The sequence below is a fragment of the Lampetra planeri genome, chromosome 37 (assembly GCF_965212315.1).
Source record: "Lampetra planeri chromosome 37, kcLamPlan1.2.h2, whole genome shotgun sequence".
Lineage (NCBI taxonomy): Eukaryota > Metazoa > Chordata > Hyperoartia > Petromyzontiformes > Petromyzontidae > Lampetra > Lampetra planeri.
This window is the reverse complement of record NC_136143.1, coordinates 4,612,527-4,625,481: the sequence shown is the minus strand read 5'-3', so window position 1 is coordinate 4,625,481 and position 12,955 is coordinate 4,612,527. Positions and strand designations below refer to the sequence as shown.

Genomic DNA, 12,955 nt, shown 5'->3' with positions numbered 1-12,955 from the left:
TACATTTTTTTTAATTAAAATTTTTTTTATTCCATTTTATTATTAATTTTTATATTTACCCAGGAAAGGAGGTCCACTGAGCTACGTAGCTCTTTTTCAGAAGCGACCTGGCCATCACAAATGATAGCTCAACGAAGTGGCTTATCACCCACACCAAACCCACCCAAACCCACCCAAACCCACCCCACGTGTGTGTGTGTGTCCGCAGCTGGCGGAGACGTCCGCCCGCTACTCGCGCAAGATCGCGGGGAACACGGCGCTCCAGGAGGCGCTCAAGGAGAAGCAGCAGCACATCGAGCAGCTGATGGCCGAGCGGGACATGGAGCGCGCCGAGGTGGCACGAGCCACCAGCCAGGTCGGAGAGGTGGAGCAGGAGCTGTCTCTCGTAAGACACGCGCACTCGCAGGTGAGGCTCCCAATGATCATATTCCACTTCGGTCCATTCTTGATCTTCGCGATCACTGTGATGGGGCGGGTGGGGAGGGGAGGCAGAGTCTGCTTCGGTTCGGTTCGTGACGCATCGATGCGTCACTGCGTCTCTTCTCCGCTGCTGCTTCTTCGCTGATCTCTTTACATTCATCTTTGGTCCGTTATTCTTGTTGTTGTTGTTGTCCTTTATTTAACCAGAAGGTGAAATAAATAAAGCCATTGAGACGCACGAAACAACATTGTGCCTCTTGCAAGCGTGACCTTTCATGGTGCTAGATCGCTGCCCTCATTCCGACTGCCGATGCATGCCATTGTCATTATCGTCATATGCATAAGTTCTATTGAAAATTTCATCCTCATCATGCATATGTAATTTGTATAAAATTAGCAGCATCGCATGTTTCATCACTTAGCATCCCCATCTTTATTGATTTTCCACTGCTGTATGTAGGCCTCCCAACCTCGTCACCATCCCCCACAGTCCATTTCCCTCCTGCGGATGAGCCGATCTCTTTGCGCCGTCTGCACGGCGGTTATCTTCACGGTCATCTACTCTCCGTTTGGCTGCCATTTTCTCGCGAGTCTCATTCGTCCGTGCTTTCCGTGCGATCTTCCTCGTGTTCCGTAAACAGTTTGTGGTTGAAGCGGAGGAGAAGATGGACAGCCTGCGGACTCTGGTGGAGGCAGCCGATCGCGAGAAGGTGGAGCTGCTCAATCAGCTGGAGGAGGAGAGACGGTGAGTGAGAGAGGTGGGGTCACACCATTGATTCCCATAGTAATAACAATCATCGGTAATTATTTGACAGCCATTTTTATCGATCAACTGCAATGAGTCCTCGTCACGTGTCGGTCAAACCAACGTTTAAATTAAATAAAGTGGAATAAGCCGAAAAGAATTGAAGAGTCAAATGTTCCCGCTTGTTCTGCTATAGATGCTCGTTGCATGGCATTTAAACCGATATTTTTGTTTTACTCTCAGAGACGGATGGTTTTGGACAAAAGTCAGTGAAAAAACTAAAATGTATGTGATGGGTTGTTGTGAGTTGCCCGTTTATCAATAAAATCAGCAGTTTGTAATTCCTGCAGACAGAATTGGAATTGGGTGGGAAAAAAACAAATGGAATATTAGTTTTTTTTACGCGTTCAATGGTGTTGAGTGAGCTGAAGCTATCACAAAGTCGCTCCGCTTGAGAAGCCAGTTTAATCACGGGCGGCGGAAACCCAGACTTGAACCCAGGATCTGTGTGGGGTGCCAGCGCGCACTTCCATCGTTTAATTAGCTTCATGAGCCACCCGGTCAACTCCCAAAGACTCTAAAATGGATTGCATTGGAGTGTGGGAGATGTCCTTACGTTTAAGTTGATTTTCTTTGTTACATGGACGATGGTCCTGTTTATTGATCGAGGAGGGCTAAAGACAGAACAGGACACGAGAGTACAAATAGTTCCACTGAATTAGAGTTTTAGTTTCCACTGAAATAGAGTTTCAGTGGAACTGAGCGGCTATTTAAAGTTTCTCCTTTTGAGTTAACGTTTTTAATCGAATGAAGTACCCTTTTAGATTAAATGTACCATCTAAAATAAAAGCCTGCGAGAGCGTGGTAATCTTGAGAGTTATTACACTAAACAGTTTTAGTAGAAATTCAACTTTCCTTCCAGTTGAGTTTCGTGTTTAACATTTGTTTTTACCTTCATTGGATGTGGCTGGGTGGCTCATGGTTCAGAGAGGGGGCAATAAACCAGCACCTTTAAGAGCCTGTGTTCGAATCCAGGTTTCACCTGCGAGTTTGATCGTCACAGCCCCAATGACCAAAGACACAATAATCGGCAATTCGTTTTTTTTTTCCACCAAAAATAAATCCAGCTCTGAGAATCTACAACAAAAATATCGGGTTGAGGGCCGTGCGGTGAACATTTTACTGTTGTAGGGCCCGTGTGAAAGTGCGTTCCCTCTAGCAAATGATGAGGCCGCTTGAAGCTTGAAGGCATCTCCAGAAGTCGCATGAAGGGATTCCCTCTGGCTTGTGATTTATGGGCGATATCGCCCTCCGTCGGAGGGCCGTACTCTAACAAAGTGCCGATGCACTGCGCTCGCGAGAGTTCTGGATGGACGCGTCATCTCTTGCCGCGACGCCGACAGAGAGACAACAAGAACAACAAAGATTTGAAGCTTTCGTGACTGCAGGAATCGATACTCTTTGTTTCTTTCGGTAAAGTCACGTAGGTATAAAATAAAATAAATCACGACGTTTTCCCACCGGATGATGATTGCTTGTGTTGCAATCGAAACGTCGTGATTTATTTTATTTTATACCTACGTGACTTTACCGAAAGAACCAAAGAGCATAAGAACAAAAAAGACAGTATTTTAATTGAAAAACGAAAAACTTTAGGGGAGAAATTCGTAAATGGTCACGTGCGCGCGCATGTATTTTTTATTGTAATCAGTTTCTCCCACTTAACATTGTCTTCAACAGAAGGGTGGAAGACCTGCAATTTCGGGTGGAGGAGGAATCCATTACGAAGGGCGACCTGGAGGTACACCGATAGCATATAGTCTTTGTCAAGATGTTTAAAAATAATCCGCGTGTAAGAAATCACAAGCACGTTCCTCACAGGTGCATCAGGCACCATTGGATGGGGGGAGGCAATGATTGGCTATACTCAACTGATGATTCCTAACCGGAATGAAACTAGCCCACATTCTCGTTTGATCCCGCGGCGGTCACAGCCATGCAGACTCCCAACTGTTCCATTCGTACGGGATGAGAGTGTTGCCCCTTCGCATGCGTGCGTTTTCTCCGGGTGCTCCACTTTCCTTACATTAATTAATTGGTCAAAAACACCTTAATATGTAGAGGAGCGCAGAGCTTGGGGTGGGGGGCACAATTTGGTTGCTGGGTCACCGCCTGGCTGCCGCCTTCCCGCTGGACTTTAGTGAAAAACTGCTGGACATCTGTGAAAATGAGCTTTATAGCCTATTGGATTCCTCCGGTATAAACAAAGATTCTGATTGTCTGTGGCTCCTCCTCTCGCCTCTGGAGTCTCCCTCTCTCTTAAAAATAGCGAGTGAATGCCATGCGGTGGCGAGGTACAAGTTGAAATCGTGCTTTTTTTAATTCAGCACGATGCTGGGACTCGTGTGCCACACCTATTTAACTAATTTCTTTACAAATGATTTTTGTGTTTAGCTTGTTGTCTTCCCCCCCCCCGCACACCTCCGATTAGCACGGTTGGCTATGTATGGCGTGAAAGAAGTTCAATGTACGTGCATACATACGTGTATGACGGCAGCTGGTGCAGCGTTGCCAATTGCCACGTTCTGTTGCCTGTTGCGGTGGCAACTTCTTGCAGCGGTGGCTCCTTCTTGCAGCAGTGGTCCCTTCTTGCATGTGCATGAGCTGTCACGCACTTCTCTGGATCTGTGTGTCTTTATGTGTGCACGTACACTTATTCCCGTCGGGCTCAATCGGTTTGTGCTGACAAGTCGGCTGTGTGTGTGTGTGCGCGCGTGTCTTTATTGTCAAGCGGCCAGCAACGAACAGCACTGTTAGCAAAGTTGTAATCGTTAACGATTACAACTGTAACACGTTTTTTTGAATTGAGCAAGGTTATTATTATTATAAGAGCTTGGGGAAAAGAGATGATGGGAGGGGATTCCAAAGTGGAGCAGTGCAGGGTAAAGAAGCTGAAAGACAGGTGTTGTGACTTGCATTGTGGTGATCAGGTGAATGAGCGAGTTGGTTCGTGAGCGAATGGGTGAGCGAGTTCGATGTTGTGACCTTCAAGTGTGGAGATTGAACGCAGTATGGATGGAGACGAAAGAGTCATTGTCTGGTCGACCGAGTTCTCAACACGGGCGGAGGAATCGATGAGTGAAGTTCATGGGAACAGTAACAGCAACTATGGTGTTAGTAGTAGTAGTCGTAGCGACAATAACACTGGTCAACAAAAAAAAAAAATTCTGGCCTGGACTTTTGCAGCTGTTTTAGACTAATTTCAGGGTGCTGATTCCAAATCTGATCTCAGATTTGCTCTATCACATCATTTTTTATGCTATCGGCATACCCCATTTTCATTGATTTTTCCCGAAATTAACTCTGTCACTTATGATTGCAAGTTGTTGCGAGTCAGTGGCTGCTTTAGTGTTAAAATATGGTGCTGTATTTTTAGGATAGTGTGTTTATAATATCAGTTTATGTAGATATCCACATTTATTTAATATTTTTCTTCTGCAGTTTTTATTGAAAATGCAATATTTGGATGCCAGATTTGGAATCAGCACCCCAAAATTACCTTACACCCGTTGGAATACCTTTTGCCAGAAAAAGTGTGTTGACCAGTGAATGCATACATACAAGAATGATAAGGATGCGACCGACCGCCGCTGAGCGAGTGACTGACGTTTACAAGCTGTGAGACCTCTGTTCTGACGTTGCCTTCCTCTCTGTCCGGATGTGCGCGCTCACGCGCATGTGTTTAGCCATGGTAGTAGAAGTAGCGATAGAATACATTCATACAAGCGTGTTGAGGAGGTGACTGACCGCAGCTGAGCGAGTGACTGACGTTTACAGGATGTTAGACCTCTGTTCCGACACTGCCTTTCTCTCTCCGTGTGTGCGCGTGTGCGTGTGTGTGTTTAATCGACTTGTCGGCCGTGCGCTCGTACTTGCTCCGATTGCTCTCTCTTAACCCTCGGTGTCTGTGTGGCTGTTTTTGGTCTGACACTCCGCCCCCCTCCCCCCCATCAAATGTCGGTTCATTCATTGGTGTGCGGTCTATATCTTTGGCGTGGGTGTGAGTTTTGCATGCGTGTGGATTTTTTTCGACTAACAGACTCAAACCAAACTGGAGCATGCGCGCATTAAGGAGCTTGAGCAGAGCCTTCTGTTTGAGAAAACCAAAGCCGAGAAGCTGCAGAGAGAGTTAGAAGACTCGCGGGTAAACTGGGATGCAACGTTCACACTGTCCGTCCGTAGCGATCATGCGGAACAAACAAACAAAAACAAACATTTATTTACGGTACTGAACTTTCAATCCAGAATTTAAACATGCTACTGCACAACGTCGCATGTCCCGACTGTCGCATAGCCGCCCGCACCCAGCGCGACGTGTGGCGCATGGTGGAGCCGTTAATTTTTTTTCCACAGGTGTTCGCAAATCCGCCCTGGTTTCACGTACAATCTTGTATTCATTTTTGCGTGCATTCGCCAACTCCTAAAGTGGTGTAAAGCGGTTTCTCTTGCCTTGTTTAAAGCTGTTGGCGCCTAATTTTTTTGTACAGTTACAAAATTGGTGCGTCGCGTAAAGTGTAATTGTCTACACACGCTCACGTATACAGCCCCCTTGCATATCCGCCTATACATCAGTCCCCAGCGAGTTGGATATGCGACGTTGTACTGTATATATTTTACTTATTTTGTGACTACAGGTTGTATTTAACGACCTGCTTAAAAAAAAAAAATCTAAAATATTTAATTATTGTAGCCAACTAAAGAGACGGTGGATTGAAAGTTTCTGTAAAATTGCCTGTCCAATTAACTATTTCTAATGCTTTGTGTTTGGCTGGGTTATAATAAGCATGGCGCCAAATAATAATTAATCATCTTACGGCAGACGCAATCCAACAACAAACGACCGTAGATTTATCGACCTGCGCTGTAGCTGTCCGACGTGTGTTTTTTGCGGGTTGTACCGCTACGTGTCGTTCGTAGTTTCTCGCCACGTGCCCGGGAGCTTCTTCCCAAAGCGGTCTCTAAACATCGGATATCGCGACGAACAGCACGTAGCGGCACAACCGCGAAAAACCTCCGCACGGCTGTGCTGTGTTCCTGGCTCCCCGACCTGAGTTCGAAGCTTCGGTAATGGGTGGAGAAAAAACTAATTAAAAGTGGCTCAATAACTCGCCAATTAGTTTAAAAAATATATCCTCTTGGATAGTAGTGCTTGCGTGGGCGACCACCGTGCTCGTCAGGGTTGGCATTCGCCAACCCGCAGTGGCCAGCGTGGTGAAGTACAGTCAGGTAACGCCCATGACTCGATCAGCGTAGGGGGGGAGGCCCTCATCCAGCAGTGGATTGACCAATGGGCTGTAGGTATGCTGTATGTAATGTAGTCACGCGACTTCTGACCGAGGCGCTACGGTCGGCACAGTAGAAAGAAAGACACAAACGACGCCCGATGATAATTCAATCTTGAAATCAAACGGGCAAACCGCGACAATGTAGCGCCATCGCTGCAGTGCCGCCCTGAAAAGTACGGTGGTCACACCGGCAGTGACATCGCTCGAGAGTGACGGCCTCGTGGCTTGAGAGGCACTTCCAAGTCTTTTTTCTTATTAACGTTCGCTTGACTTTGGTTTCCAATAGTCTGGGTCGCACCTCCGAGGCAATGCCTTACACGGGTTTGTTCCTTGGGCTGCGTCTGCCTTTCAAACGCTTCTGACTTTTAACCCACTGTGGGAGACATGCCACTTCACTTTGTGTATATCCTTCCCCTGGGGCCACAGCTTTGTGTGCGATGCTGCTCAATAACTGTGTGCCCAACCTCGGTAATCGTCAGCAAGCTGGGCTTAAATTTCGGCCGGGTCTTTGTCTGGCTTGGCGGGCCTAGAAAATATGTCTTCATCTAGTGTAACTGTCGCTGTGACTGTCGCTAATGACGCTGGGCACATCCCACTTACCCCAGTTAACTAGCAACCTGGAAAATATCCTGCGAGAAATAAATCACTTTGAACAACCGCATCCAGTATTCATCCCTCTGGGTGTGGCCACTGGTCACAAACCACCGACTCGGACCTAGCAGATAATCCTGGAGAATGTTGCCCTCCCGCTATGGCTGTGGCAACATTGCCACCTGCTCGGGGTTTACCAAGCGACTCGTAAAATATTTGGCGATGAATACGAACAAGTCTGGCCATCGGCGACTGCCTCGTCCGCGACGCGATGGATTTGCCGGTAAAAAAATTGGAACGGTAAAAAAAGTAACGGGGCGAACTAATGCGCGGCTGGTCAGGCCGCCACAGTCTCGGAGAAGTCTCGCATCCTGGAGCTGGAGGCGGAGCTGGAGGCCGCGAGGCAGGGCCCGCCCGGCAAGGCCCTCCCGGCGGACGCGGGCCCTGAAGCGGGCGCCGCGCACGCGGCCGCTGCCGCGGCGCTGATGGAGGCCCTGCAGGCCGAGATCAAGGCCCTCAAGGAGCAGCTCGCCGCCGCCAACAAGGACAAGGTAACTCCCGCTCTGCTGAATGTCGTTTGAGGCGGAAAACATGACTCGCGTGCGAGCCGCTTGGATTCTTCGATTTGTTGTAATTCTCTCCACGATAATTTTTGGTGTCTGATTTTCTCCTTGCGTCATTGCTCTAACTTTATTTTATTCAGTTTTGCTCGTTTGTTGTCGTGACTTCACCGAAAGAACCAAAGAGTTCATCTTCATTTGTAAGCTGCAGGTGGCCCTACGCGATTGCTTCAAGCAGCTTCTGTCTTGCGAGCCTGGGCAGCACGACAATTAAATTTCTGAGCACACACACACACACTCCGCGGCCGTTTCTCAATGCCACGGGCTATGTTGTGTCGGCGATGGAGCAGATGGAACGGCAGACTCGGTTTGCTCATCAATCATGTCAAAATTGACAACATGCACCACGGTATTACGGTGCTAATGAGGACGCACACAGCGGTGAACATTCATTTCCGATGGTAAGCGTTTGTTAATGACGATTGTATTTACCCTTAGTTTCAAGACTTTTCAAGAGGGATCTGCACTGGGATCGTTGGTACATTTCAATTTACGAGTTGTTTGGCTTGTGGTGGGGGGGGGCAAACTGGAGTACCCCGGGGAAGCCCCACCAGATATACAAAGGGATAACACTCGAGCTCCGCACGGATAGATTCAAGAATCCAGTGCTGTCTTGACATTTCTTGGCCAGCTTCCAGCCAAAACCTACAGCTCTTGGTATTTTCCAGGCAGTCTCTCATCAAAGTATGAACCAGGTTCAACCCTGCTGATGAGTTTGGGCGCATTCAGGAGGATTTGGAAGCAATGCCTTTGAATAGTCCAAGCGGGTGTCTCATCTCCTGTTTGCCGCAATGAACCGTTTGTGAAATTCCACATTCCTGTGGAGGAAACCAGTCATTCCATTGGAAAACCACTGATTCTAAAATGTGATATTTATTTTGTCAATTCTGATCGACGCCTGATAAAAGCTTATCGATGCACAGGGAGTCTGGGTGATGGACATTAGTTTGTGCTGGCGCATGTAAAAAAAAAACCAGGTGGTACCGCTTGACGCACTCCTTCCACCCGGATTCAAACTCGTAACCTACACATCGTAAGTCACGTGCTCTATCCACTGCGCGACACAGCAAGGTGGCAGCGCAGGTTACCCAGCGTGCGTTGGTGCCCTCTGGCTATGCAAGACGAATAGCAGGGCGCTGCTTCTTTCAACGCGTTGCGTCTGGTTGAATAATATTTTTTTTAAACAGGAATTTCATTAAAGCCAGCTTTTGACGGAGCACTTTCATTCTGCGCGTAATATTGTTAGCCACGTGTTTTCTGAATATAACTCTTTGGATGTAATGTACGTCGCGGCGATAATTGAGTTTTATGACGCGGCAGCATTCTCTTACCGCGGCATGAAGGCGACCGTATCGACGTGAACAGTTCACAGAATTTGACTTTCAAATAAAAGGAACAAAATGAAAATTATAAAAAACAAGAACACAAGTTGGCCATATTGAGAAACAGGTCAACACTGCCACGTTTATGACGACGACGATGATAATGGTGATGACGGCATTTTCTCTTGGGTATGTTACATTTATTGTGTATACATCTCACTCGAATAAGTGCTGTGTATTCCAATTGAATGTATTTGTTGAAATCGATATGATTGCTAAATTGTTCCAGAAGAAGCTTCGCTTCCTGAAGAAGCTTCCAAACAGGTAGGCAGTTCGAAACGTGGGGACATCATGCCAGACAACATGCGGCACAACCGGATGCGCGCGCACTCACGCACGTACGCATCTGCTGGCCCCTTTGCTCCAACTCCCCCCCCCCCCTCCCCCCCCGACCGCTGTTGTCTTCCCATTGAAAGGCGGAGGAGCGGCGAGCGGCGAAGGCCCTCCAGGAGAGTCTGGATGCGGCCCTGAGCGAGGCCGAAGCCCTCAAGAAGGCCCACGCTGAGGCCGAGTCTCTCCGCCGGGAGCTGGCCGCCACGACCAGCGAAGTGCAGCTGTGGAAGGAACGCCTCGAGGCGGTGGATGCCGCTCACCGCCAGGCCCTGGAGGACGCCGCCAGCCGCTCGGCCGCCCCGGGAGTCGAAGCGGCGGCGGCGCTGGAGGCGCTGAAGGGCGAGCGTGTCAAACTGGAGCGGGAGAGCGCCGCGCACCTCAAGGTGAGTGGGGCCTGACGCGTGGGATTTATCCGTGGAACTGCACGCGCGCTCGCTCGCATGACAGGGTGGCTGGTGGCGGTGGTACACGTGGTTGTTCCACTGCTTCACCGCACATTCGCCATCTCTTGTGGTCCCTCCAATGCAGGCGGTCAGCAACCAGCGGCTCCGGAGCAACCCTCTTTAACATCTTGCCCCGGTGGCGAGATGTTAACTACCTCGCCTGGTATGCAGGAGGTCGTGGGTTCGAAACCCGACCACTCTGCAAACCCACTGGCTATCAGCAAAGATTCGTTCATGAAGCCATCCAGATATGTAAACACAGACACAATTTAAACCGAGAAGATGGGTACAAAATGAGCAGTCATTTGAAGGACGTTATTAACCAGTTTAAGTCATAACTGGCTTTAATGTTTCCGTCCTATCTGCCAATGTTAGCAGTTATTTCCGACTCTCTGAGTTACATGACCAGGTTAAATGTCTTTACATTAACAGGCTAAATATCTCACTAACACAGCCACCGTTGCTTGTTTTCCTCGATGTGGCGGTGGTTTTTGTGTTTTTCTTACATTGACATGCTAATCTCTCACAATACAATGGCCACCTCCACAGCTGCGTCGTCGTGGAGGTAGCTCAGCTCTCCGATCTTACATTGACATGCAAATTTCATCTCCAGCCCCGCCCAATTCGCTTATGACCCTTGGGCTACACCCATCTCAAACCTTTATAACATCCTGCCTCAGCAGCTTTCCCGCTGTATTTTTTCACCTTATGACGATTGCTTGTGTTGCGATCGAAACGTCGTGATACTTTTATTATTTTTCTATCTACGTGGCTTTACCGAAAGACCCAACCAAATATGAATTCCTGCAGTCACGAAAGCTTTAATTACTTGATACAGCAAGCGTGCTGTGACGGTTCCACCTGAAGACGGAAGCTTGTGTTGCCTCCGAAACGTCGTGATTTTTATTTTATTTTTATTTTACTTTTATTAATTTTCTTTTTTTCTTTTTTACCTACGTGACTTTACCGAAAAAACCCAAGAATAAAATCGAAATAGTTTTAGCTTATCATCGCCGGTGCTGCGCTCTGGTGTTGCCCTGCGCAGGAGAAGGAGGAGTTGAAGGCGAAGCTCGGAGAATCGCTGAAGGGGCGCGAGACCGAGGTGGAGCGCGTGAAGCAGCAGCTGGAATTGGCCGGCACCCAGCACATGCTGGAGCTCGAGGAGATGCTGTCGAAGCTCTCGCAGGCCGAGGACAAGCTCAAGGAGGCCGAGAAGACGGACACGGAGAAGCAGGTTGACTACGTCACTTGCATGACACGGCCACACACACACACGCGCGAGTGGGTCTGTGTGTGCGCGCGCGTGCACGTACGTGTGTGCGTGTGCATAGGCCTCGGCAAGGTAAGGTAATTGTACCCTTTAGACCGGGTAAAAGGGTAAAGGTAAAGGCTAAAGGTGTCGACATGCCAAGGGGTAAGGGTAAAGGGTAGGGTTAAAGGTAGGCTCGTTGCTTTTTACCTTACCTGCTAAAGGGTAAAAGGTAGGGGTAGAGTGATTGTATTGTGGTAAGGTAAAAGGTAGGGTAAAGGTAGGCTCGTTGTTTTTACACTTTTACCTTACCTTGCCGAGGCCTACGTGTGCAAGAGCGGCCAGGTGTGGTGTTGGCTACCCCATCTCCTTGTGTTTTCGCTAACAGCACAAGCCCCAACAAGTCTATTAAGGCTATTTCTAGGGGATCTTTGTCTGTGTACAACAGTGGGAGTGCAACGGGGTTAGCGCGCTGTCTGACTGCCGCGCGACGAATGTTTGCCTGGACCAGGCCACGTGGGAAAAGTGCAGCCGCCCACTGGAAGGGATCTCGGAGAGCGGTTCCATAGTTTTGCCTTCTTCACGCCAGATCTCGTGAGATGTGGTGATGCACTACTCGGCGAAGGGGTTTTGAATGGACGCTCCTTCTCGTGACATTCCTATGATCACTGTTTCATTGCTTTCATGGCTTTATTTTGGTGATTTCGAAAAGTGTATTGGTTTAGCCATGTTTGTTTGTTGTAGTACAGAGTTAGACTGATGGCCTTAATCTAAGTTGTCTTGTGGTTGTTGGTGGCTGTTTGACTTGCATCACACTGTATGGTGTTTTTTCTGCAATATTTTGCTGTCTTTTCTAGGATTTTCTGTTTGCACTCAGTCATATATTCACTTTAAGATGTATTTGTTCATGTTTTAGTTTTTTTGTTGCTGTTGCACCCGATTCAAGAGCCGAATGGCTCACAGGGCTATACCTAATAAATGAACTTGAACTTCTCGTGGCATGAGACCGGAAGAGTAGTTGAAATAATTGACATTGGGTGGGGGTGGAAAAAAATTACAAAATTTAAAGCAATAAATTCATAGGGAGCACGCATGGCACCGCTTCGGTGGTAACAACGTAGCTGCGTGTTCCGTGCGCCCGCTTTGCCACAGGCGTTGCAGAGCCGCGTGTCAGAGCTCGAGGAGAAGTGTCGCGAGTGCGAGAGGCTGGCGGAGGAGACGGAGGCTTCCCGCAAGGAAAACGAGGCCCTGCGCGGGAAGCTGGCCGCGGCCCTGAGCACGTGCAGCGCCGTGGAGGCCGAGAGACTGTCTGCTGGCGACACGGTAACAGCCGTCTGTGCCACGCTCGCCTCTCGCTTGTTTTCATGCACGCAAATTGGGTGCCTCTGCGCACGTGTGCGCTCGTGTGAAACTGCGTGTTTGTATGTTTGTGTGTGTGTCAGCAGCGGTTGTGTAGCAGTTGGCGAGCTGTTCTACGAAACCAGTAATGCGAGTTCGATTCCCACTCACGGCCAACACCAGTGACAATTATCTGAACCGGTCCTGGGCCTCCCCTAGGTCGACTCAGCCTCAAATGAGTATCTGGTGCTGTGTGTAAATATCGCTACTGGGGAGGCAAAGGTGGCCGGGCGTGGTATTTGACACCCACCCCCTCGTGTGCCGTGCCAGCCTTCATAGTTACTCGCTTAACAGTACTTGCCCCAACAGTCTGTTAAGGCTCTACGGGTGATCTTCATCTTTGTGTCGAGCAGTGGTGCAGTGGTTAGCATGCTGCTCTTCGAACCCGAACACACGGGTTTAATTTCCCGCTCACGACCAACATCGGTA

The 12,955-nt window shown here is 48.7% G+C and overlaps 1 protein-coding gene across 4 annotated transcripts in view; it reads left to right on the top strand.

Moving 5' to 3' along the window:
* Positions 1 to 12,955, top strand: part of LOC144730954 (uncharacterized) — an 83,492-nt gene that overhangs the window by 15,652 nt on the left and 54,885 nt on the right. For 3 of the 4 annotated variants that reach the window (XM_078611838.1, XM_078611837.1, XM_078611839.1), the window contains 8 exons: positions 209 to 406; positions 1,062 to 1,165; positions 2,906 to 2,966; positions 5,265 to 5,369; positions 7,443 to 7,652; positions 9,520 to 9,819; positions 10,925 to 11,113; positions 12,281 to 12,451. In XM_078611838.1, the coding sequence (XP_078467964.1) occupies positions 209 to 406; positions 1,062 to 1,165; positions 2,906 to 2,966; positions 5,265 to 5,369; positions 7,443 to 7,652; positions 9,520 to 9,819; positions 10,925 to 11,113; positions 12,281 to 12,451 (1,338 nt within the window). The remainder of the gene's footprint in view (positions 1 to 208; positions 407 to 1,061; positions 1,166 to 2,905; positions 2,967 to 5,264; positions 5,370 to 7,442; positions 7,653 to 9,519; positions 9,820 to 10,924; positions 11,114 to 12,280; positions 12,452 to 12,955) is intronic. The other variant, XM_078611840.1, reaches the window with a different exon arrangement.